This window comes from Phaseolus vulgaris, chromosome 2 (genome assembly GCF_000499845.2).
Source record: "Phaseolus vulgaris cultivar G19833 chromosome 2, P. vulgaris v2.0, whole genome shotgun sequence".
Taxonomy (NCBI): domain Eukaryota; kingdom Viridiplantae; phylum Streptophyta; class Magnoliopsida; order Fabales; family Fabaceae; genus Phaseolus; species Phaseolus vulgaris.
This window is the reverse complement of record NC_023758.2, coordinates 38,199,099-38,225,680: the sequence shown is the minus strand read 5'-3', so window position 1 is coordinate 38,225,680 and position 26,582 is coordinate 38,199,099. Positions and strand designations below refer to the sequence as shown.

The 26,582-nt window shown below is 33.8% G+C and overlaps 3 protein-coding genes across 4 annotated transcripts; 1 reads left to right on the top strand and 2 right to left on the bottom strand.

Annotated features, from left to right (window-relative positions):
* Window positions 1-50: 50 nt before the first annotated feature.
* Window positions 51-15,293, bottom strand: LOC137811894 (KH domain-containing protein HEN4). The gene is made up of 7 exons (XM_068613756.1): window positions 14,488-15,293; window positions 4,098-4,553; window positions 3,708-3,983; window positions 1,859-2,053; window positions 1,708-1,784; window positions 913-1,024; window positions 51-659 (listed from the first exon to the last, which is right to left on the bottom strand). Exons 1-7 carry the CDS (start codon window positions 14,986-14,988, stop codon window positions 522-524), a joined length of 1,755 nt encoding a protein of 584 aa, XP_068469857.1. The 5' UTR covers window positions 14,989-15,293; the 3' UTR covers window positions 51-521.
* A 1,336-nt stretch (window positions 15,294-16,629) lies between these two features.
* On the bottom strand, window positions 16,630-19,080 carry LOC137811892 (fructose-1,6-bisphosphatase, chloroplastic). The gene is made up of 3 exons (XM_068613755.1): window positions 18,588-19,080; window positions 17,448-17,844; window positions 16,630-17,172 (listed from the first exon to the last, which is right to left on the bottom strand). The coding sequence occupies exons 1-3, from the start codon at window positions 18,987-18,989 to the stop codon at window positions 16,772-16,774; spliced, it is 1,200 nt and encodes a 399-aa protein (XP_068469856.1). The 5' UTR covers window positions 18,990-19,080; the 3' UTR covers window positions 16,630-16,771.
* A 4,666-nt stretch (window positions 19,081-23,746) lies between these two features.
* On the top strand, window positions 23,747-25,644 carry LOC137811891 (nicotinamidase 1-like). Of its 2 annotated transcripts, none has more exons than XM_068613753.1 (5): window positions 23,747-23,992; window positions 24,133-24,316; window positions 24,761-24,894; window positions 24,990-25,175; window positions 25,275-25,644. In XM_068613753.1, exons 1-5 carry the CDS (start codon window positions 23,852-23,854, stop codon window positions 25,365-25,367), a joined length of 738 nt encoding a protein of 245 aa, XP_068469854.1. In that variant the 5' UTR covers window positions 23,747-23,851; the 3' UTR covers window positions 25,368-25,644. The 2 variants fall into 2 exon arrangements, with proteins under 2 accessions (XP_068469854.1, XP_068469855.1); XM_068613754.1 differs by having other exon boundaries at window positions 23,784-24,042.
* The last annotated feature ends 938 nt before the right edge of the window (window positions 25,645-26,582 follow it).

The window sequence follows — 26,582 nt, the reverse complement described above, 5'->3', positions numbered from 1 at the left end:
TCAATAATTACCGTCGTTTTATTCTCATTAGGATGCAGACACAGCACCACTGAAAATTCTAAGTCCAAGTAAATATGTATCTAAAAGTTCACATGCCTTTACCGCGGCGTTCCACATGTAACAGGGTAATATTCCAAAAAGTAGCTGATAGCAAAAATGCTTGACCTGTAGAATATAACTCGCCAATACTAGGTACACCCAAAAAATCAAGTGACTATTGCCGCGCAGTGAACAACTTCTGGTGTGAATTGATTTAGCAGTCTATTACGAGAATGTCTATTGCAACTCTTTATATGTCTGTTGTCACTCACATTTAAATAATTTGCATCTAAAGTAATTTTTTTGTCAGTTAAATTTCACGAAATTGAATTAAAGAAGAGTGACAATGACACATTAGAGTGACAGTAGACATCAAGATTTCCTATGTTGTAGATGGTTTGGGATAGGATAAAAAACGATTTCAAAAAATTGGTAAAACTACTTGAAAAGTAAAGGGTCGCCGGTGAAGGGATATTGTATTGTCACGATGATCCAGTGAGAATAAATGCTTGGAGAAGGCTCTGCGCTGCGCGGGTTTCATCAGGTGTACCGGATATGACAATAGTCCTGTCACCTGTTGCGGGAAGAGATTCATGGACGACGACCTTAGCACCTGATATCTGATAACGGAAACAAAATGAAGTTAAAAAGGGGGAATAATAGTGTCTTTGAAACAAGTCCCATTGTTCGTCATAACAATGCCATATGTCCAAAATGTCAAGCAATTTCAGCATCATTGGATGGTTATTTTCTCGTAACAGAACCACTAACCAATTACAATATCATAGTAGAGACCACACAAAAGATTAATGTGAGGAGCACTTAAGCACCTAAATAAAGTATATATACATAAACTCATCCGAGATCGGGTACCTGTCTCAAGCGAACCAGATTGCTACCGTTTTCCCCATATACAGAGCCAATAACATCCTCAGGAACCACAATTTGCACAGTTGTATTAGTAACAATCGCAGTTTTACTCCCACTGCAGACCGAAGAGAGTAATAATAAGAACTACATTTTGTAACATATTGTTATACTTGCCCAAGTAACTATTTCCGAGTTCTAATAAGTTGTTAGTGACAATGAAAAACAATTATTTTCCTTTTTTTTATGCTTTTGGGGTTCAGGGAGGACTCATTGAAGAATTTAATGGAATTTCATATTATTTTCTAAGAGGAGATTCCCATACACGAACCCAGGTTATGCAACTATTATATTATGGGGCAGAAAATAAACAAGGAGAACCAAGCCTTGTTCACATTAAAAACCATGTTATAGTAGTCCCAAAACTTCACAAGGAGCCTGGTCAATGCCTGGGCTCCAAATAATAGCAAATAAACAATGATCTCATAAAGGTCATTGTTGAATAAATCAAAAGATGCTAGTCAAGTGTATTGATCTTTCAAAACAGCAGAGTAAGTGGCACGACAGAAGCAACTGTTTGTAAGAAAATGTGAAAGTGTGAGTTTGGCATCAACAAGAAATGCAAACATGTGACCTGACCTAGTATGCCACAGAAATCAATACTGGTTACCAAATCATAGGCAGCAGTTCCTAGTTATGCAGATCTATGATCCTGAAAATACTAAAAGATAGCCTAAAGTTTGTCCTCATAAATCATTGATATGCATTAAAGCATGTTTAATTATTTGGCATATCAACTACCTGACAAGTTCTAAGCCACCTTTTTCAGAAATCAATCCCCGACCATTGGTGCCTCTGGAGTTTATTCCAGCCACTATCTGCAGCCAAACTTAATAAGTTTATAGGGAAAACTTGGAAAGGAAAACAAGCCAGCAGAGAGAAAGCAATATACCTGTGGTGCCAGTAATCCTGGCAAAGAATGTCTATTGAGACCATGAGAAACAGCAACAGTTGGTCGGCCTCCAGCTAGAACAGAGGAAAGGCTCCTTCCTCCACCACTGTGTTGTGTATTGACAAATAGATGATCTCGCAGTCTACCAGTGGCTTTATATATTGCACCTTGAACATTTGAAAATTCCCCTGATATCTGAAGGAAAAGTGAATAATGATTTTAAAAAATGCTGAAACATGATTGCAAGATTTATCCTGATGATTTAGTGTGAACTTAGATTTCAGTAAGAAAGTTAAGTTGAACTCAACTAGAGTTAAGAAAAAGCAGCCCACTGTGGCTTGTAATTCAACCATAGTTTGAGATAAGTTTCACTTCTAACTGTGAAGAAAAATTGCCAAACATGTTGACACAATGTTCGATGGAAGATGAAAGTTGTTTGGGTTTCCCAACTGAAATCTAAGGACACCCTTGATAAAAAAATTTTAAAGAACTACATATACAAGAAGTGTATGACCCAAGATAGACATCCTCATGCAAATAAGTTGCTTCTTGTCAACTCTAAAGGTTAAAACAATCAGTGGATTAAATGAGGAAAAAAGGTAGAATATCATAGCATTAAGCATTTGTTATAATCACTATACATATCGACAAGGAGATCATGAAAACCATATTTCAATATTTGGCCAGTACTAAGATCAGATTTCTAGATCAAACAAAACATGAAGATAAAAATTGAGCCAACATAACAGTTGAAGTTACAAATAGAATGCATCAGAAAGACCATGAATTCAGAGCTAATCTCAAGATGATAACGAGGCTAAAAGTCTATGAGATACAAAGAATAGGTAGCTCCAACTTGAAAATGAGACTTTTAATCTCTATAAAGTAGAGAATACAACTTATATTTCGATTATAGGTAACGTTTTGAGGGATTAATAACATGTTTTGACATATAAGCACCAAGAACAGTTAAGAGTAAACAGAATCTAAAACCAAGTGTCTAAGACATAACCCAGCTTTCCATAACAAAATACCTTTATATACAGATTGCAATGCACACTCTATTTATGTGGGGAGTTTTTAGAGCATAATTCATTTTTATAAAAAACTTAAAATACTTCATGACAAAAATATGTTGTTTGGATAGAGATTTTTAAAAGGAATTGAAATGTTAGAAATATATTAAAGTATTTTGATTACTTGAAATTGTAGAATTTCAAATTCCATCTAAAAACTAAGAATTTGAAATTTTCAATACTCTCTTCTCTCTAACATCAAATATTCAAAATAAGCTAATGTTTGATATTAAAATTTCAATATACACGTTTATATATATTAGATATAGTAGAAATTAAATTACCCTATCCAAATTAAGAATGTAAAAAATTTAAATTAATTTATCCAAACAAAGCACATAAAAATGTAAGAAATTTAGATCAAATCAATTCAAATTTCAAGCCTTCCAAATTCTCCTAAATTTTAAAATTCCTCATCCAAACATAACGTAGCTACTTATTGCTCCAAAAAGCATCTAGAAGGAAATAAAATACAATCTATACACTGAGAGTAGGTGGGTGGGTCGTATCTAAGACTTAGCGTTCAGAAACATAAAAAAAGTTGCAAGCTGAGGATCAAAATAGGATTACATTCTTACACATAGGGATAACAGGTACTTTTGCTGAATATACCAGGATAAGAATGCATTATATATCTTAAAACAATACCAAATGTAACATGCTGAGAGGTTGGGGATTTAGCAAAACAAAACAAGTATCTGGCACCACTAAACGAATGTATGCAATCTGAAAACATTTTAATTGAGAAAGCACATAAAGAATCATGGACACACCTGTACCAATTGATCATTTTCTGATACACACTTTGGAGCCTGATCATGGCCAATTATTCTTATATTCGTCCCTGTGGCTTTCCTCATTTCAGAGACTATTGCCCCTCCTTTCCCTAACAAGCAACCAACTTGGTTTGATGAGACTACAAGACGTGCACTAACAGATGTCCCTTTTTTTGTTCCCAAGTCTAGCCCCTTCTCAACACCAGCCTCAACATACTTGGAGAAAACAAGCACAACAGCCTTCTGTGCAGGGGAATAGTTTGATTCAGGATTCTGCATAAAGGTAAGCCACCAGCAAAAAAGAAACATCAAAAGAGAGTGTACTACACTAATATATAGACAAGACATAGAACAGAAGTACAAGCAAAAAGATTACATTTAACAAACCTCTGAAGCTGTAATAGTAACTAATCGATCCTCGCACTCAACCACTGAAGGAGCAACACTTATAATAGCCCCTGATTCGTTCTGAAGAGCTCTTACAATATTACCTCCCTTTCCAATAACGGCACCAACCCTATCATTGGAACAAAGAATTCTAAAGGTAACTTCCTGCTGAAGTACTTTTGGATCCAGGGATGAGACTCTATTAACTTCTGCTGATAATTTATGAGAACCAGAGGCATTTCCATTAGACCTGTTGGATAAAGTAGAGCTTCTTTGCAGATGGTGATCTATATGCAGATTAGTTAAAGACTCAAGCGGAATTGAAAACTGTTCAGACTGAACCACTTCATAATGCCTGCTTCCCATCACCTTTGTTCTATCAGGTGGAGGACAATCTTGAAGTCGCTCGGAGACAGCAATAAGTGCCTTCTTTACGGACCTCAGCTGGCCTTCTATCTGACACAACACAATTCCAAAAGGTAATTTCTCAGTATTTAAAAAAAAAATAGAGCACAAATAAATTTAATTCCATTTACCATATTTACTGGTCCCTTTTTTAAGTCATTGGGCCTGTATCTTTCTTATGGGCTCTTTTCCAAACCCAAGTTTTTTTTCTTCTCTTTAGTGTGTATAAAACCTTATCTGTGTAAGAGTTACTGCATCAGAAAATATATGAATATACAGTTTTCGTTCTTCCCAGAAAACTCTTTCTTCTTCACCCACACTGTTTTGTTCCTTTCTTTCTTCTTGAAATCATGAAACTCAAGATGGTATCAGAGCGGGTTTGACCCGCTCTGACCTGCGCTCGCTTTGACACTCCGTTTCTCCTTCCTTTTCTTCCCATTCTTGTATCCTCTTGTCTTGTTTCTTCCATGGCTTCCGAGGAATCTTCACAAGACCCAACAAGTCCCTACTATCTTCATCCCGGAGAGAATCCATGAGCGGTCCTAATTTCGCCTCTGCTTGACGGTAGTAACTATCTTTCATGGAGTTGTGCGATGAAAAGGGCTTTGCTCTCGAAGAACAAATTTAAATTTGTCAGGGAGAAATACCAGAACCGACACGCAAGGGCAAGCAATACGAAGCATGGGAACGCTGCAATGTCATTGTGATTTCGTGGATTAATCGGAGCCTTATCACACAAATTGCTCAAAGCGCCATTTACATTGACAACACAAGGGATTTATGGGAAGATCTGAAGGAGAGATTTTCCAAAAGCAACCATTTCCACACTTCTGATCTCCTTCAAGAAATAAATTCGATCAGGAAGGGAGAGAGAAGCATTTCGAGTATTACACAAGTTCCAGAATATTGTGGGAAGAACTGGATTCACTACGACCCATTCCTACATGCATTTGTAGTACCAAATGCACTTGCAGATTGTCCAAGATCATCCTCGAATACAGAAAATCAGAAAGCGTTATGTCTTTTCTAAAAGGCCTCAGAGACACTTATAACAGTATAAAGACCCAAATTCTTCTCATGGAGCCCTTACCAGGTATAAACAAAGTTTTTTCTCTTGCTCTGCACCAAGAGAGGCAAGAAAGAACTTTCAGTGATGCCGTTGTCATAGAGTCAAAGATTATGACTAACAACGCTAGCCAATCTAGTAAAAAACGGAACATCAGTGGATGGAAAGGAAATGGCAGAGGCAGAGGAAAGCAATGCTCCTTCTGCAATAAGATGAACCTTACTGCGGATGAATGCTACTCAAAACATGGTTATCCACCATGGATCAAACAGAGAATCGCACACGCTGCTACGAATGCGGTAGAAAATCTTGAAGAGCATATGGTTAAAAAAGAATTCTCCACAAGATAAGTTTCTAAATCATCAAGTTCTGAATACTTTATCTACTAAACAAATGCAGAAAATTGTTGATATTATTCAAATGAACAGTGACAAAGGAAAAATCAGTAATGTTGCCACTGATCAACAACCTTTTGAGAAAGGTAAAACTCATCCAAAATCTTGGATTCTTGATACCGGAGCCACTGATCATGTAACCTGTGATATGTCTTTGTTTTTTACTTACTATGAAATTGAGCTTGTGAAAGTTAGACTTCCTAACAATACCCAAGTTATTGCAAAATGTGTTGGGACCATAGTCTTATCTGAAGATTTCATAATATACAATGTTTTATTTATTCCCGAATTTGCCCTGAATATATTATCTGTTCAAAAACTCATCACCTCACTTAACTATAAATTTGTTTTCTTTCGTGATGAATGTCAGATTCAGGACGCAGCTACATCCAAGATGATTGGACGAGCTAGGCTTGGTGCAGGACTTTATAATCTTGATTTTTCATCTGAGAAGAACATTGCTCTCTTCACTCAAACTGATGAGCCTTTTCAGCATGTCAAAAACATTGATACATGGCATTGCAGATTAGGACATCCCTCGAGTAAGGTGTTAGAATGCGTGAGTAAAACATATCCCCGACATATACTTTGATAAGAACAATATGTGTACTCATTGCCATCTTGCTAAACAGCATAAATTACCTTTTCCTTTAAGCAAAAGTACATGTGATAATTCTTTTGATCTTGTTTATATTGATATTTGGGGTCCCTTTAGTATTCCTTCTATTCATGGTCACAAATAATATTTTCTCACTGTAGTGGATGATCATACTAGATTTACTTGGGTATATCTGATGAAAAATAAAAATGAGACACGTAGTCTTTTAAGCAACTTTGTTGTCATGATTAAAAATCAATTTGATAAAGGAATTAAAATTATTAGAACTGACAATGGCCAACAATTTTGCTGGATGGATTTCTATGATAAGCACGATATCTTTCACCAAACCACTTGTGTTGAGACACCACAACAAAATTCTGTGGTAGAACATAAGCATCAACACATCTTAAATGTAACCCGGTGTCTCATGTTTCAATCTAATCTTCCCAAAGTTTTTTGGTCTTACACCATAATGCATGTTGTTCATCCCATAAATAGAGTGCCTTATCCTGTTATTTCAAATAAATGTCCATATGAAAAATTGTACACCACTACTCCTGATATAACTAATCTTCGTATCTTTGTGTTTTGCCTCTACTCTTGAAAACAACAGGAATAAACTTGATCCTAGAGCCAAAAGATGTATTTTTTTGGGTTTTAAGGCAAGAACAAAAGGTTATATAGTCATTGATGCACAAACCAGAGAAATATTTGTCTCCAGAAATGTTATCTTCTATGAGAAAAGCTTTTGTCAAGTCACTGATAAAAGTGAACAAAACGAGCTAAGTTATGATCAAATTTTTATGGAACACATGTATGACAGTCCGCATGACAGTTATCATAGAGGCAACATGAATGAAGTTGAAAACACTAAGATCAGAGATACCGAAGATCTCAGAAGATCAACAAGAAGTCGAAGAAGCTCTGCATACCTTGAGGATTATCATCATCAATTGCTAACCTCTTCACAGAAGGTAATAAACACTGACACGACAAGGTATGCACTCAATTCGGTCTTATCATATAAAAATTTATCTGATGAACATTTTAACTATGTTTCCCTTTTTTTGCAAACTGAACCACACACCTATGAGGAAGCTATCAAATCTGATAAATGGAAGGCAGCCATGAACGACAAGATTAAAGCTCTAGAGATCAACAACACTTGGAAGTTAGTGGATCTTCCAGAGGGTAAGACTCCTATAGGATGTAAGTGAGTCTACAAAATTAAAAGAAGAGCAAATGGAAATATTGAGAGGTACAAAGCTCGATTAGTAGCTGTTAGATATTATAGATATTATTACATATTTTATATTTATGTAATGGGCTTAGTCCATATGTTTCTTTTCCTATATAAACATAATCCTCTGTGTTCAATATACACAAGGGATTTAGCTTACTCTTTCTTTTACTTTAATATGGTATCTAGAGCATACGATTAGGGTTCAATTTTTATTGGTGAAACCACTGTTCATTGGAATTTTCCAATCACCGCCCCACCAAACTTTCACCGGAGTCGCCGTCGTACTTTCATCGGAGCCGCCACAGGACCTTCGCCAAAGACGCCATCGGACCTTCGCTGGAGATGTCGCTAGAATCTCACCGGAGACGCCGCGAAATCTCGCAGGAGTATTAAAGTAAAAGAAAGAGTAGGGTAAATCATTTGTGTATATTGAACACATAAGGTTATGTTTATATAGGAAAAGAAACATATGAGCTAAGCCCATTACATAAATATGAAATATGTAACAATATTTATAATATTTATAATATCTCATATTATCTAATAATATCTAACACTCCCCCTCAAGTTGGTGCATATAGATCATATTTACCCAGCTTGTTACAAATGTAAACAATCCTAGGCCCTCGTAAGGGTTTAATAAAAATATATGCTAATTGATTATTTGAATTAACAAACTCAGTCTTGATATCTCTTGATATAATCTTTTCTCGAATGAAATGACAATCAATCTCAATATGTTTGGTCCTTTCATGAAAAACTGGATTTGAGCTAATATGAAGAGCAGTCTGATTATCACATATAAGTGTCATTTGAGTGACCTCTCCAAATTGCAATTCTTTAAGTAACTGATTAAGCCAAATAAGCTCACAAGTAGCTGAGGCCATAACTCTATATTATGCTTTTGCACTAGATCTTGCCACAACACTTTGTTTCTTGCTCTTCCAAGAGATCAAGTTATCACCAACGGAGACACAATAACCGGAAGTTGATCTTCTATCAGATGGAGATCCTTCCCAATCAGCATCTAAATAACAAACGACTTTAGTATGGTTATTATGACCATATAACAAACCTTGTCCAGGAGAGCCTATAATGTACTTCACTATACGAATGACTGCATTCTTACGATCTTCACATGGAGAATTAAGAAATTGACTCACCACAATGACTGCAAAGGAAATATCAGGACGAGTAACAGTGAGATAGTTCAATTTTCCAACTAATCTCCTGTACTTCTCAGGATCTGAAAGAGGCTCCCCCTGATTGGGTAGAAGCTTGACATTGGGATCCATGAGAGTATCAACAAATTTCGAATTCATCAACCCAATTTCCTCCAAAATATCCAATGCGTATTTTCTGATAGATAACAATACCAGTACTGGATTGTGCTATCTCAATCCCCAAGAAATATTTGAGTTTGCCAAGATCTTTGGTCTGAAAGTGTTGACAAAGGTGTTGTTTTACTTGTGAGATGCCATGGTGATCACTGTCTGTAAGAATAATGTCATCAACATATACTACAAGATAGATACACCCAGCACTCGAGTGATGATAAAAAACTGAATGATCTGTTGCACTGCGAGTCATACCAAACTATTGAACAACATTGCTAAATTTTTCAAACCAAGCCCTAGGAGATTGCTTGAGGCCATATAAGGATTTGCGAAGACGACATACCAATCCAAAAGACTCCCCCTGAGCAACAAAACCGGGAGGTTGCTCCATATAAATTTCTTCCTGCAAATCCCCATTAAGAAAAGCATTTTTGACATCCAGTTGATAAAGAGGTCATTGTTGAAGAACAGCCATAGCTATGAATAAGCGAACAAAAGTCATCTTTGCCACTAGAGAAAAAGTATCACCATAGTCTAAACAAAAAATTTGGGTATAACCCTTAACCACAAGATGAGCTTTGAGACGATCAATAGTACCATCAGGACCAAGTTTGATAGCAAAAATCCACCTGCAACCAACAACAAATTTCCTAGATGGTAAAGGAACAAGTTCTCAAGTTCCATTATTCAGAAGCACATTCATTTCATCAGAAGTTCCTCCTGGAGTCATCAAGTTTGTCATTTGACCAAATCTTTATATGGCTTGAAACAAGCCAGTAGACAGTGGTATGAAAAACTTGCCTCATATCTTTTAACCATAGGTTTCATCCAATCTCAAGCTGATAATTCTCTCTTTATCAAAAAAATAGAAAAATCTTTTATTGCTTTATTAGTCTATGTAGATGACATTATTCTAATCGGTGATGATATGCATGAGATAAATATTATGAAGAACTTGCTGAATGTTACTTTTAAAATCAAAGATCTAGGCAAATTGAAATATTTTCTTGGCTTAGAGATAGCACGGACACATGAAGGTAGTCATCTTTGTCAAAAGAAATATGCTCTTGAGATCCTTGATGATGCAGGGATGCTAGGTGCCAAACCAACAACCACACCCATGCAGAAAAAGACAGAGAATATGTTTGAAGAAGTTGACATTCATGAACCTTCAAGTTATAGAAGACTCATTGAACGTCTTTTGTATCTTGTAAACACTAGACCAGAGATATGCTTTGCTGTTCAACATCTGAGTCAATTTGTTCAAAAGCCTACAATCCATCACCATCGTGCCGTTCAACATGTGCTACGATACATAAAAGCTGCACTTGCACAAGGTTTGTTCTATTCAAAGAATTCTGTTTTGCATTTAAAAGCTTTTACTGACTCTGACTAGGCGTCATGTTCCATGACTCGACGCTCAACAACTGGTTTCTGCATTTTTCTGGGAGAATCATTGATTTCATGGAAAACCAAGAAGCAAAACACGGTTTCTAGATCATCCTCAGAGGCAGAATACCGTGCCTTGGCTTCAACCTCATGTGAGCTACAATGGTTGACCTTTCTTCTAAGAGATCTCCATGTCACCACCTTCAACATTGCATGTCTTTACTGCGATTCACAAACAACCAGGCATATTTCTCATAATAGTAGCTTTCATGAGCGTACAAAACACATTGACATTGATTGTCATGTTGTTCGTGAAAGGCTGCAGTAGAATTTATTCCATCTCCTGCCCATTCGATCTGCAGAGCAACCTGCAGATGTTCTAACAAAAGCCCTCAAGCAAAGCGTTTTCCAGAAACTTATCAGCAAGCTTGGAGTTCTTTGCATACATGCTCCAGCTTGAGGGAGGGTTTTAAGTTATTGGGCCTGTATCTTTCTTATGGGCTTTGTTCCAAAGACCAAGTTTTTTTTTCTTCTCCTTAGTGTGTATAAAACCTTATCTGTGTAAGAGTTACTGCATCAGAAAATATATGAATATATAGTTTTCGTTCTTCCCAGAAAACTCTTTCTTCTTCACCCACACTGTTCTGTTCCTTTCTTTCTTCTTGAAATCATGAAACTCAAGAATCAGTGAGTTGGAAAATGTTCCCAACATTAAGCAAAACATTGCAGTCTTTTCTTACATTGCATCGAAGGTAGCCAAAGGAAACAGGTTTCCTAAGGGGCTAAGCATAACATTGACCCGAAGTCCCCCTCCAGATATCAAACCCATCTAACCCTAGCCCATTAAGACAACACTAGTAAGTACTAAGCAGGCTCCCGTATTCAAGTTTTATTTCAATATATAAAGGATAGGATTGAGGAAAATGGTGAAATGCCAATACTACATCACGTAACAGATAGCATCACCACCAAATAGAAGAAGTTGCACAATGGCATATAGGAATTTTATACTAATAAAAAATTAAATTTATGCCAATAAAAAATAAAAATTGGCAGAATATTAACTCAAAAGTTCAATGGCAAAGCCTCGTTGCGGATAACAAAAGGACGTCACCAAGAAAACTAGGGAGTCAAAATAGGTCAGATTACATAATTATATATACAAAATACATACATTACATAATAATATAAGAAAATTGTAATTACTAATAGGCCTGTAATACAATAAGTCCCACTAGCTTTTTAAAGGTCTTATAGCAAAAAATGCCTGCAGGCTAGTTCAGACCTGCATCTAGATCAGGCTAGAGTCAAAAGTTTTTTTGTTTTTGTTTTTAACAAACCTAGCCTTAGCTCTACCAAAGTCTGATTGCAGCATATTTCCACCCCTAACTACACCCATGGCAGCCAGAAAGGCAATCCAATAAATTCTGCAGTGCAATAGTGAGAAAGCGGCTATTTCACAACACTGAAAAGGGTCTAGAGAGAGGGGGGAGGAGGGGGGTTAAACAAGGAAGTCAAAATCAATATTATACTTATAAGATCGTATGGGGGGTGGAATATTGGGAATCATGTGATCGTAGCATGGTCACAAATAATAAGAACCAACTGAGAATATAAAAGTATATTTTAACATCAAAATATGGTAATATAATTAACTAAAACATAGAATAAAATCATTAACGTTCAAATAAATATTTTGATTTTTTAGTTACTATATAATTAATATTTCAATCCTTTTTATATTTGAAAGTAATATTTCCATCTATTTTTTAGTTTTTTATATAATAAAAAAGATACAGAAAGAGAACAAAAAAATTCAAAAAGTGATAATATTTTAAAGGAATGCCTAAAGCTCCACTGGTAGATTTCAGAAACAAAAATAAATATAACCACGCTGATTATTTTTACATGCAAAAAGAACCACGTTGATTCAAACCACTAGCAAATGAAGTAACTCATCATATTCCGAAAAGATCGTTGAACAAAGGAGATCAAACAATACAGAAGCAATTCAGTTGAACCCAGTTTGAACCAAACAAAGACGAATCACAAAAGATGCAGATTCAGAAGGGCAGAAAATAGAAAAGGCAAGCCAAAATGAATCATACTGTGAAGTCTCCAGGGTTTCATTGAATGGGTCTTCAGAAAATGGCCGAGCTGTCAATTTATTTTAAAAATAAAAGGTTTCCAGATATACATTAAGGTCATGCAATTGCATTGAGTTTATGAGTACGATAATAAGATCTTATCAAACTCGCATACATGAGTTAAGCTGAGATCACTCAGGCTTCCAAAATTTGTAAAATCGTTTGATCATATACAAGATCTTGATTTTCCTAACATAAATGTAAAAATAATTCACCAACTCATTATCCATTCAATTATGATGATAATATTAATGGACTATTTTTACTGAATCATGATTAATTTATGTATGCTTGTAGAAAATTCATTAGGTATCCAAAAGGGGACTGCTTCGACAGCCAGTTCATGAACCAATAAAGTGAAAGACCAAGAACAATGTGCTAGCTTGGGAGGGGGGGAACAGCTAGGAATTTCAGATACATAATAAGAAATGGATACTATACAAAATGAATACAGGTATACGTGAAATTTATAAAAAAATCCAATATACGACACAGCCAATATATGCTAACAAAAATTTTGTGAACACAATATTTGCAAGAGACATTCACATTACTAATTCCCCATCAATACACAAACATGCCGATACAATAGATGATGATCACAATTTACAAAAAAGATACCAGTGATCATATCAAGCATATTTACATGCATATATTTCCCACACCATATGAAATTATATTTTTTTAATATGAAAATGTAAAAAAAAAATACAATTTCCCTGGCCAAGTTAGAATTTCACAAGAACGACCATTAGTCCAATCCAAAAGAAGCTTTAATCTAAGAATGACAAGCCCTGGCTCATGATTTGGAAGAGAGACGGTCCATTTTTAACAAAAGACACTATTGATTCCTTTTACCAATTAAAAACTACAGTAGTTACAATCTCACTTAGCTACTGGCTCCGCTTACTTACCAGGCAGTACCGATAGTTCATTAGAGTTATTCAGCACATGATATTATGCTAAACTCATGTCTGTATCCATAGGGTATGTATTAACATCAGATACTAGTTACACGCCGATACTTTTATATTTTTGGAGTATCTCGGCTTCATAGGGGTCCGGCACAAAATTTTCCTTCAACCAATGAATCTATCTATTTTGAGAAGGTCCTTAAATGAAAAATCCACTCGTCTAAATGGGCAGCATAGCCAACCATTGCTAGCTCGTAGCAGGATTACAAGTGTAAAAGACCGGATATATAGAAGCGAGAAACTAAGTGGCAGCTAACTGCTGACGTGTTACATCACCATCTGTTCGGCCTCAAGATTTTGTGGGAAACATCCACATCTACCTTCCTATGCTTTCCCATCTGACCACACTAATCAATGCTCAGATTCTCTGCCTCCATTATTCAAAAATCCAATTTACCAAGTCTATTATAGTCCCTTATATTCAACCATTTTTTCCGTTTCTCATAAAATTCATTAACAAAAAGGAAGGGAAGGAAAATAGAGCGGGAGAAGAGGAACCCTTCATATTCAATTTCTTCAAAAATCCTTCCACTTCAATTCTATCAACTAGAACATGAGCAGTTCTACAAAATCTCATTAATATTTCTACGACTTCAACATCCATTCCATACATTCAAAGAGAATAAAAGATAGGTTAGACATGCCTCCCTTAAATAAATCACTAACAATTTTTCACCCAAACAGTTAAACTATTAAATTCTAACTTCAAAATTCAATTCCAAACAAATGCCAAAATCCTAGCGAACATATCGCACGCCGATACATCACTAGCAGCAGAAGTCCAACGCAACGCACCGTGTAAGAACACGAAAAGCAGAAACAAACAAACTGACCTCAACGATTTCATCGGACGGAGCAGTGCACGCCGGCAAACCATCGTTCAAAACCCTAATCTTACATCCGGTGTCAATTCTGATCTTCTCGATCACCTTCCCGGCCTTGCCAATTACAGCGCCGACCTGCGAAGTATCCGCGAGCAGGCGGCAAGAGACGACACGGTCGCCGACCTCGGTGCCAGCAGTATCGGCAGCAACATCAAGAATCCGTTCAAAGACCTTGAGCAGCGCCTCCTGCGCCTTGGAGACCTCGCCGGCGGCGGAAGCAGAGGCAGAGGCAGTGACGAGGATGACCCGGTCGGGGGATTCGGGCGAGGCGTCCTCGAATCGGATCTTGGCGGCGGTGGCCTCCTGAAGCGTCTTGATGAGAACACCGGACTTGCCGATGATGGCGCCGACGCGTGAGGCGTGGCAGAGGAGACGAAAGGTGACGTGAGTCTGACAGAGTTTGGGACGGTTGGAGTGTCCGTTAGGGGGGTTTGAATCCGCCATCATCATTCAATCTGTAAATTCTGCTTCAGAGGAAGCTTCTGCTTCTGCTTCTGCTTCTGCTTCTGCTTCTTCCCATAATAACACAGGTATTTTTTCTTGCAGGACTTTATTTATCTTACTCCTAATTGGATAATTAAATATAAATACTCCTTATTACAAATTACTAATTGTTTATCCTTGTGTGTCTTCTCTCTCTCTCTTTCACTGATTAATGATTTTTATTAATTATTAATTAGTAACTGTGTTTCGTTGTGCTTCTTGGTCGATGACAGTTGCAGACACGAGGAAGAGAGAAGTCTGACTTTGGTTTGGAACGGGATAAGAGGGATGCCTGTTACATAAAGTAATTAATTAATATTAGAAAATGTTTTTAACTACAATTAAGACTTTTTAATTAATGATTATTAATTTTAATTTTAATATTATTAAACATTTATCAACTATAATTATGAGTCATAATTATTTCAAAATTATGTAAAACAAAAATAATAAAATATTTAAAATATGAAAGGTTAACTTTAAAATACAAATTTAAAAAATGTTGATTTAAATTATCATACAGTGACTTTAAATTATTATTAATTTGAATCGTGATTCATAATAATTTTAGTATCAAATTTACAATGTTGAAAATTATTATATAGTCAATTATAAAGTTGAAAATGTTGATTTAAATTGTTTTTCAATATTAGTCATTAAAATATGTGATAATAAAAAATCAAATTAAATGATTAGACTTGTTAATAAGAGTTTCAGTGGTCTATATAAAATATTAAAGTAGTAATTATTAATATTCTAACTAAAAATGACAACAAGATAATTAAAAAATTGTAGATAAAACGTATATAATCATAATAAAATATTATAAATTAAATAAAATCACAATATCATATTACTTAGGATAAATATCATATTACTTAGTATAAAGAGTTGGGTTCAATACAATAAATATTTATATATTTTAATTTTAGTATAATAAATTTTTTTTTTCTCTAAGTAGTATTAATTTTAGTATAATACAATCCTTGTGATTTATTTCTTCAAGTAACATTGATTTTTTTGTTCACGATGAGAATTCGACTCTAAATCTCTCACATTCGTTTCTTCTTTGAAAAAAAAGTTCGTAGAATTAAACTAAATGTTTTTAATTTTATAAAAAAATCATTTTTTCATATAATATTTTTTTAATCATTATAAATATTTTTATTTTTTGACAACCAATAAAAAATCATCAAAACTAAAACCAAATTGTGGGAACAGTTTTTTTTGGACGAATAAGAAATAAAATGAGAATTCAATTTATTGAGAGCCAATTTCTCCCCGTTAAACCCTTACCACTCGGAGAAAAAGCAAAAAGAAAATATGATATGTGTTTATTAAGATTAAAGTGAAAATTAAGGTTAATATAATATTGGAGAAATGATTAAAGAATTTAAATTTACAAAGTAAAAAGCAAAGGATTAAAGTTTCCCTTCAGATGTATTTTTTATAGTTTAGAATTTTTTGCAAAGATTTTTCAAAAAACCTAATTCAGGGCAAAGATCAATCATACCTGAATCCAAACATTCAACAAAGCAAAAAGATTTCTATCCATTTTCTCTTGCAATCTATTTGACAGAGAATTTTATTTATATTAGAGCACAAGTATGATCAGATATTAAAGATATATTAACACAGATGATGGATAACGAAGTACATATAACATAAGTGAAGAACAGTGGAACAATTAGTCACTTGATCAGGCACAATGATGGTTGAATATTCAAAACTTGGTTGCATGTACACAGCATCAAACCTCATAACCAGGATTAACTTTCTGTTGGATATCCCCATAACTTTCTAACTCTTCCATGTCTTCCAAGCTCCCCAAAAAAAGAGGAAGTCTTTGATGAAGTTTATATGGTTGAAGAGAAAGAATTCTATGTTTACCATCAGACCCTCTTCCACCAGCCTGCTCTACAATGAAACTAAGAGGGTTTGCTTCATAAACAAGACGAAGATGGTCCCTTGGATTCATTGCCACACCACCATACAACAAAGTTCTGTGGAGATCAGCCACCAGAGAACATATATACCTGGCAGAGTACTTCTTTGGATATCTACCTTTTCCTTGTCTAACAGTGTCTATATATTGCCTTAAACCTTCAGGCCAGTCAAAATATCTTGCATCATTCACCGAATAAATTTGCCCTGACCACATTAGACAGATGTCAACAGCATAAACCAAAGGTATATTTCATTCAGAAGTTAACAATGACAATATCCCATTGTAAGATGCTTCCAATCTTAGGTAGTAATGCAATATAAAGACATGATATGAGAGATAATGCATTATAACAACTACTACAAAAGTTGCAGCATGGATAAACTTTTTTAATGGTTGACAGTGTAAAAGCTTTTACACAAGCAATGCATGTATGTTAAACTCTTTAAATTGTAGGGAAAATGTAAAATGCATATTTTACCACGGGGAGGAATTTGAATGCTTGGATTTGTAAGAATAAAGTCTCCTGTTGAATGATCAAGAGTGAATGCGTGTGTTCCAGAACCAAAGGTGATGCAGAGTATAGTTGCAGAAGAATAGAGAACATAGGCAGCAGCAATCAACCTACTTCCACTCTGGAGTGAATTCAGCATAGCCTTCTCCTCTATTGGTAGATCATCTAGTTCCTCAAGCCGCTTATAAATACCAAAAATTGTGCCTGTTGGAATGGATGCATCAATATTTCGAGAACCATCCAGGGGATCTGTTACAACCACATATGGACCATCCTCACTTATCCAAGTTGGCTCATCATTTTCTTCAGAAGCCATGACAGCAACTTTTCCAGATTTTCGGAGTGATGACAAGATAATTTCATTCTGCAATGATGCATGATGGGGAGTATTGAATAATCAGATACTATATTCCATTAATATTTATGGGTCCATGTTTGTAAAGAAAAGTATATAGCCCTTGACCAACTTAGGTAAGGGATTAAACATTCAAGACTATGTTTTGTACACCTTCTTCATGTATTGATATATACTTATTTAAATGCCATTCTCATGTTGTTGCTCTATGACTTATTTAGACATAAGAGGCTGAATTTTTTCAAAATTTTCCAAGTGGTGCAAGTCAACAACCTGAACGGCAATAGGCATCATATCAAAACCCTCAAATTCCCAATTAGTAAGAGAAATAGAAAAAATGGTACAAAAATCATTCCCTTTTGCACTTTGCTCTGTTAACATTGCCCCTTCATCCCAATTTGAAATGAATTCTTCTTTACCAAAAGATGGAATGGAGATAATGGCCACTCCACACTTTCATTCCTTTTTTCTTCTCTCATTTACAACTACTCAATTTCCATCCCAATTGAGTACACACTTACACAATGGAAATCACTTCCCAAAAATCACCCAAGAAAGGATAAGAGGACAAAACCACACACATCCTTTTTCTCTTCTCTCATTTACATCCACACAATTTCTATACCATCCAAAAGACACACTCACACAAATGGAAAGCACTTTCCACCACGACAACAATAACCATTCATGAAAGGATAAGAAAAACAAACAAAACTGCATTCTAGTCATTTCCAAAGAGAAAAAGAAAATACCGAGAGAATATCAAGAGGCTTTGGAGCATCTCTATCGGAACCAACAGAGTCAAAACCGGTTTGTTTGCCAAGGCTGTAATTAAAAGGAGAAGCCACAAGAGCTGCAATTCTCTTGGAAGCATACTGTATGTGATCAAGCAACACCACCAAATCATCCTTCACGTGTATTCCTTCCTTCCCCACATACTCTAACAGTGTCACAAACCCATCATCACCTCCAGAAGATGAAGAAGAACCACCCACAGCTCTAAGGGGTCTTAGCTCAGACCCAGAAACTGAAGTCATTCTTAGTCTGCAGAAAGGGGTCCCCAAGGCACAAAGTTGAGATTTTGATGAAAATTTTTGAAGCTTTGGTCTTAAGCTTACAAGATGATAGAGTGGTGGCCTTACAGCTGACTGCATAATGTCAAAAGTTATCTAATGATGAAATATTTTCATTTCAGAAAATTTCAAGCTCTTTTAAAACACAAAAAAAGAAAACTCTCCTTGCTTCAACTTCTTATTTTATTTGCAGTCTTTTTATATTTGAAAATTAAAAAATACTCTTTAAAATTAAAGGGAGACCGTCTTACTTTTTAAACTGTTATTACAGAAAACATATGTTACATTTCAAATAAATCATAAGTTTAAATGCGATCTTGATTTCTGATCAATTTTGAATTTTAATTTTGTATGATAATTTCGTTGTTTATTCAAGATCACTGTCTAAATTGTTTCATTTCATTGTTTAAAACGTTATTTAAAGAATTTTTGAAAGAAAAAATAAAATAAAAATGTATTAAAGACAAAAAAAAAACTATTAAAATATAAAGAAAAATTATTATGGACCAAAATTATTTTCTATCTAAATCATATTATTTTTACTGTGAAGAGACTTTTGCGTTAATTTGGCCTCTAATCGATCAAGAAAAGATAGTATGAATATTATTAATAATTTAAACATAAACATAAAAATAAAGTAGCTGGTAAAATTTTATCTTGACACCTAACTTCTTACTTTACAATCTTTTAACAATTCCAAATAATAATAAAATATTAAATTAAATTTTTAATTAAAATATAAATTAAATTATTTAATTAAAAAAATTAATAAAACCAGTTATAAAAAAGGAGTATAAATTTGAGCAGAGCTCATATATTTATTATACATAATCTATTTGCATCAAGAATGCATAATGTAATTGTCTAATACAAGAGAAGAGAAGAAGAGGTAAAAGAATAACAAATAGGTAAAAAAGTTTTTAAAATATAAAAGAATTTGGGTTAACAAGTAGGTGAAAGGGTTTCTAAAACTATAAAATAGATTTGGGTTACCTAAGTTTTTATTGCCTTCAAAATTTGTTTATATGAAAATTGATATATTAATATATTTAATAATAAATGCGTTAATATGTTCTTAATAATTAATATATTACTTTTGAATTCCCATACATATTATCTTGGATGTTGTACTTGTGAACATACTACACATGTATGGTTAGGATGATTATATGTTAATACTGTTAATTCAAAAGTAATAAAGTTAGATAAAAATTAAATATTAGATATGGTATTGTTAGGTATTTTTCTAACTCATAAAATTAGGGTTCGAGATACTAGGTGAAGGAACCTTAATTGTTATAATAACGAAAATATTTCGATTGTTATAATAACGAAAATATTTCAATTATAAATAAAGGAACAAAACCATAAATGTAGTATAAGAGTCCTAATGATAAAATTATGCATATAAATATAAAATTAAACACTAATTAGGTATTAAGATGATTGAGGAAGGTTAATTTAAACTCATTGGGATAAAAAAAAATCATTAAAATTCTATAAATGTATTGACATTTTTCAGGTGTACTATTTATTGATTTGTATACTTATTACTTTTCTAGCTGTTAAGAAAAAAAAAATTATTTACTTTTAGGTGACTTGAATATGAATGTATTTTTTTATTGACACGACTTGTCTGAATAATTAAAAAAATAGTATATTCCAAAATAGAAGCATTTATCAAGGTTTCAATCAAGTTGGAAGAAAATATAGTATTGTAGGACTATCGCGACTCTTGTAAGAACATTTAATGTCCACCATCAATGTATATACAAGCTGACAATGTTGATACTATCATAATGCCACCAAAAAATACTTAAAATTGAAAGATAAGGTTAAAAAGTTTATACAATCAGGACACATGCAAAGATTTAGCTTAATGACTATTATCATATGGGGATGAATTATCAACCTAGGTGAAGGGAAGATCACGGTCTTAAGAATAATTTTGGTGTAATTATTGTTGTGAAGGTCACCAACAAGATCACACACCAAGAGAAGAAAAAATTTGACATGTGTCAATTTGAGGAGTGATAAACACTAAAGGCATCAAGCAACTCAATTGACTTGACAAGAAAGAAACACTTGCAAGTTGTACAAAGTGAACACAATTGTTTTACCCCCTAGAAGAAATATGTTTCTCATTATCTCTATTGACTTTGACTTTAAAGCAACATACCTAATGCAAGATGATCCTATAGTCATCACTATTAAAGTAAACAAAACTTTACGATCATGAAACCTTGATCGATCAATAAAGCTCGGCTGACATACTCTACTGCAGAATGTTCAAGAGATTAAAACTCCTAGAAAGTGTGATACAACCATATGATGATTAAGTCATTGGCTTTTCAAGAGCAATGATAAACATGTGTAGGTATGTAAATTTGTACATCAAGTTTGGGAAGGGCACTATAAATAGTCAAGTTATTAAGATATTATATTTCATTATCAATACCAATAATTGTTACAACATCCTTCTCGAAAGACCATATTTGAATAAGCTTAGGACCATTGTCTCTACGCCTCTTCCTACAGTGAAGTTCCCATCAACTTTAGGAGACATAATAATTGTTCATGTCAACCAAAGGAAACCTAGAGAATGGTATGTGGTAAGCCTAAGTGTGACTCCCTTTTTTGAACATCGACATCCACCATTGACAACAAGAAGTAGAATGAGACTAACTTATACCCTTGAATAAATGATTATATGCTTGTAGAATCTAGGAAAGATACAACTAACCTCTAGTTAGGAACCTCGAAACAATGCAACAAAGATAGTATCATTTTTTACCAATGACATAAAGAAATTATATGTGAAACAATAAAGAGAAATGTGAACCTATTTGCATGACAATTGTTGATATGTTGGGAATGACCCTAAAGTCATTTATCACAAACTCTTTGTGTCGAAGGAGAAAAGAAAAGTGGTCGCCAAAAAGAAGGTGAATAAAATCCTATATGCATGTTTCATGCGAGAAGCACACTACACTACATGACTAGTAAACATAATATCAGTGAAAAAAGAAAATGAAAAATGAAAGATGCATATAAACTACACTAACTTGAACAAGACATACCCAAAAGATGCTTACCTTTTACTGACTAGTTGATGGAGTTTCTAAACATAAAATACTAAGCTTTCCATATATCTACTTCAGATATAATCAAATCCAAATACATCCACGAGAAAAAAAAAATTGGTATCTATAACTATAATCCTTAAAAAATTCTAAACCACAAATTAATTTCTAAATATTTTACATTAGTTGTATATTAATCATTAACTACTTTTTACTATTTGTACTTAATTGCAAGGTCGGGATTCAACTCAATCTGCCTAGGTCCAACTCGACCTACCCTTACTTAAACTCAACTCAATCTTCCATGACAAGCCATCTACACCTTTCGTGACTTGGATCCAACTTGACTTGGCTTCGACATGACTCGACCTAATCTGGACTCGGTCCAACTCGGTCATACCTTGACCTAATATGACTTGGGCTTGATCCAACTCACCTTGATCTAATATGACTTCGACTTGGTCCAACTCGATCATACCTCAACTCGACTTAACTTGAGTTCAACTCAACCTGAAGAAACATGACTTGAACTTAACCTAGTCTGCCTCATCCTAACTTGACTAGGCCCGACCCAACTTGACATAGCTTGCTTGAGTCCGATCCAGACTGACCTAGGCTCCACCTTACTCAATCTTATCTCAACCTAGATATGTCTAACCCAATCTATTTGGACTTAGTTCAACATAACCTAAACTAAGTATACTAACTTAGGTTTGAACTTAGATTTTGATTAAGTAAATATTTCTCATAAGTATAAAAGATTTAGATAAATATTTTTTCATTTCATTTTTAAATAAGATTTTTTTTAAAAAATATCAACGGGTTAGCCTCTTCAATGGTACTTTTGTAAGTATTTTGTTCTTATAACTTTTTTTATGTAGAATTTTTAGTCTTAACCCATATAAGTATGACCAAACTCTACGGTTTGAGCTTAGATATTCTTACTTTCCCAAACTAAGAAGAAATATTTTTGTTTAATTGATATGAAATTACAAAAGGTGAATCCATTCTCTCCCTTTCTTCAACTTCTTTTGCTTTGAAAAGGTTCACAAACCTCTATTCAGATTTTTTAACATACTCTAAAATGTGGAGGTATAAGAATGAATTTTAATTTTACAGTAACCATTCTTATAATTATGTGGGTTTATTTTCCGGTTTAAAATTTCAAATTTATGTTTTAAGTATAAAAAATAGAAGTAACTTAAAATAACATAAACTTAAATATGGATCATAAATATACTATGATATAAAAGTAAACATTACTTTAAAAATGTGTAATTAAGACATAATTTTTTTTATCAAATCCAGACATATAATTTTAATTAAAACAAGTGATAAAAATATAAAAAAAAAGTAAATGAGCTAATTTTAATAATAAAATAAATAAATTTACCATTCATACAATCTAAGTAAATAACAATCTTATTCTTTTACATTCTAAATGCATTTATTATTTAAATAATTATTTTTTTTATACTGTTTAAACATTTTAGTCGCTACACATAAGAGTTTTTTTTTTATCAGCTACACATAAGAGTTATCATTTTCTATTTTATACTTGTTATTTTTAAATTAATTAATTTTAAATAAAAGTTTTATTTTATTTTTTTATTTCTTATAGAAATCATTAGATAGATTTTTCTCGAAAACATATCCATGATTGTAAAAATCTACTTCATTATCCTTTGTTTGACTTTTCCACTTGACTGAGTCAAGGATAACATTATGCAGATCATGTTCACCACGTCGTATACTTTTCTGCATTATAAAGTAAAGATTTCACTAAAAATCTGTTGGTGTGACATTTGAATATATACACAATTCTGAGGCATCTCAGAAATCAGATAAGTGAAAACCAAAATGGTGTCACAGACAGTTGAACTCCTAAAGAAGGAGATTCCTTTGGAACAGGAGTCAGTGGTTTTAGCTGAAGATACAGTAAATGGTCTTGTTCTTGTGGACATCATAAATGGTTTCTGCACAGTTGGTGCTGGAAATCTGGTATCTGCTTTAGATTCTTTTCAAATACCCTCATGTCTATGTGTGACTATGTGCGTGTGTTTCTTTAATGGATTCAATCTTGATAAACTAAATATTCTTTTGTGCACCAAAAATTATAGATATATGGATGAAATTTTCAGGCTCCAAGAGAATCCAATAGCCAGATTCGGGGAATGATCAATGAATCAGCAAGGCTAGCAAGAGTGTTCTGTGAGAAGAAATTGCCAGTTATGGCTTTCCTGGATTCTCACCATCCTAACAAGCCAGAGGATCCTTATCCCCCTCACTGTATTATTGGCTCTGATGAATCAAATCTGGTTCCAGGTGAGCAATTAATTATTGACATATATTTTCATTTTTCTCTCGAGATTGACACACATAATTCTCATGAATGATGCTATTACTCCCAAAAAAGTCTCAAATGGATTTCCTTGGAGTTCAAATAATGATATTACTAACCCAGTTCTGCAGAGTGGAAATACTTGTAAATTTTGGCTGATGGGTCTTGAAACCAGGAAGGGAAAGGACGCCATCACAGCCTCTTTTCAACTTTTAAGCAACAAATATAAGAGAAATATTACTAACACTTTATATCACACTCTTTTTTAATACATTTTTTACTTTTAGTTGAAATTTATTAGAAGCTGTGATAGGTTTAAAAGTTCAACATTGTTTAAGAGTTGAGATGAAGAATAGTTTACAAACATCATTCTTCCTCTACTAACCTTCTCTCTCATCTCATGCCATGTCTTTATTTATGGCTCACAGAGTTAAGATGGCTGGAGAATGAACCCAATGTAACAATAAGACGAAAGGAGTGTTTTGACGGATATTTGGGCTCAATAGAAGAAGATGGTTCTAACGTTTTTGTAGATTGGGTGAAAAAGAATAAGATAACAACTGTGAGTGTTTATTTATTTATTCTAATACGTACTTAGGCATGAAGATGTGAACTCGTATTCTTAAAACCATTAACTTAGTTTCTATCTCGGTGAAGCTACTGGTTGTAGGTGTGTGCACAGATATCTGTGTTCTAGATTTTGTATGTTCCACAATGTCAGCAAAAAACCGTGGTTTTCTGAAGCCTTTAGAAAATGTGGTGGTGTATTCACGTGGCTGTGCTACCTTTAATATCCCTCTGGAAGAAGCCACAAATACCAAAGGAGCTTTGGCACATCCACAGGTACATATATGACTCTTTCGTGAGAAAGAATGTGTTACGATATGCTAAAGTTTAAGGAATATGTTTAATGCATTCTGGTGATGTATATGTCATTTGCAGGAGTTTATGCATCACGTAGGGCTGTATATGGCTAAAGAACGGGGAGCCAAAATAGCAAATGAAGTGTTAATTGGTTCACCTGAGAAGGTTTAATATAGAACCGTGTTGTGTGATGCTTTTCAGGTTATGTTTAGAGTTTGGGAAGTACTTATGAATTATGATACATTAGATAAAGAAGGAACAATTATAGCTTTACTAATAGAAGTTATTTGCGCTCTTTCAACTTTAATCTACCTATGTTCTCTACATAAGGTATGTAATATGGTTGGTCTAAATGATTGTGTACATATCATCATATATAGAGTATAATCATGTAAAAGTTAGACAAGGTTTATTGCTATATAAAAAGTTAGCATGTGTTTGAGCTGGAGATTTCAATCACTGCAAAAGAGTATGATATTTGAATTATTTATGATTAAATTCTTTGAATTTTTAAATATAATAATTTAAATATTTTATATTTCAATTTCTTTATTTAGATTAAATAATTGATTTTCTTCTTTAAAATATAAATTTTAAAATAAATTTCACTACAAAAGTATTGGCCAAATTTAAATATTAGAAATATTTGGTAATTAAATTTTTAAATATTAGATAACATTTAATAATTTAAAAAATAAAAGTATTAATACTTTTTAATATTAGATAATATTAACCAATTACTCCAACAACATAAATTGATCTAGTTACAAAATTTCAAATTAAACAATCTTTCATCAACTAAACAATTTCTACCTCCTTTTCAACATCTTTCAGTCTTATTCTCCCATTTGGTACTTCCTGCAATTCGAGATGGCTATTGTAGCAGCAACTTTGCCGGCACAGCGTTTTGGTCTTCCTCCTCCCTTCTATGTTTCTCTGTTTGGAATTTTAGGTTTAGGTTAGGTGTTTTGAAAGAGAGGTAGAGATTGGGAAAAAGGGGGTCAAAGAGAAAATAAAAAGTGAAAGAAAACCTCAATCATTGATTTAGAGAAAAGGAGATCTAACGGATTTGATAGTTTTTCTCAATGTGGGAGATATAACTGACTACCTTTCCATGCCAGCCTTCACCTATGTTCAGTTTTCCAAACAAGAGCTCTCACCTAATTTTCATTCCCACCACATTTTGTCTTTCCCGAAGCAAGTTTAATTATGCGTCAATAAATTCAATGCAAGGTATGAACTAACTGGGCATACTGTCCCAAGCTCATCCGCAGATCAGGCAGGGATGGAAAGAAGGCAACTACGGTTTTGTCATCAAATCAATTATGTATTCAAAATTTTGGTTTCATACTTTCGGGGGACCTTCAATATGTTGACTAGATATAA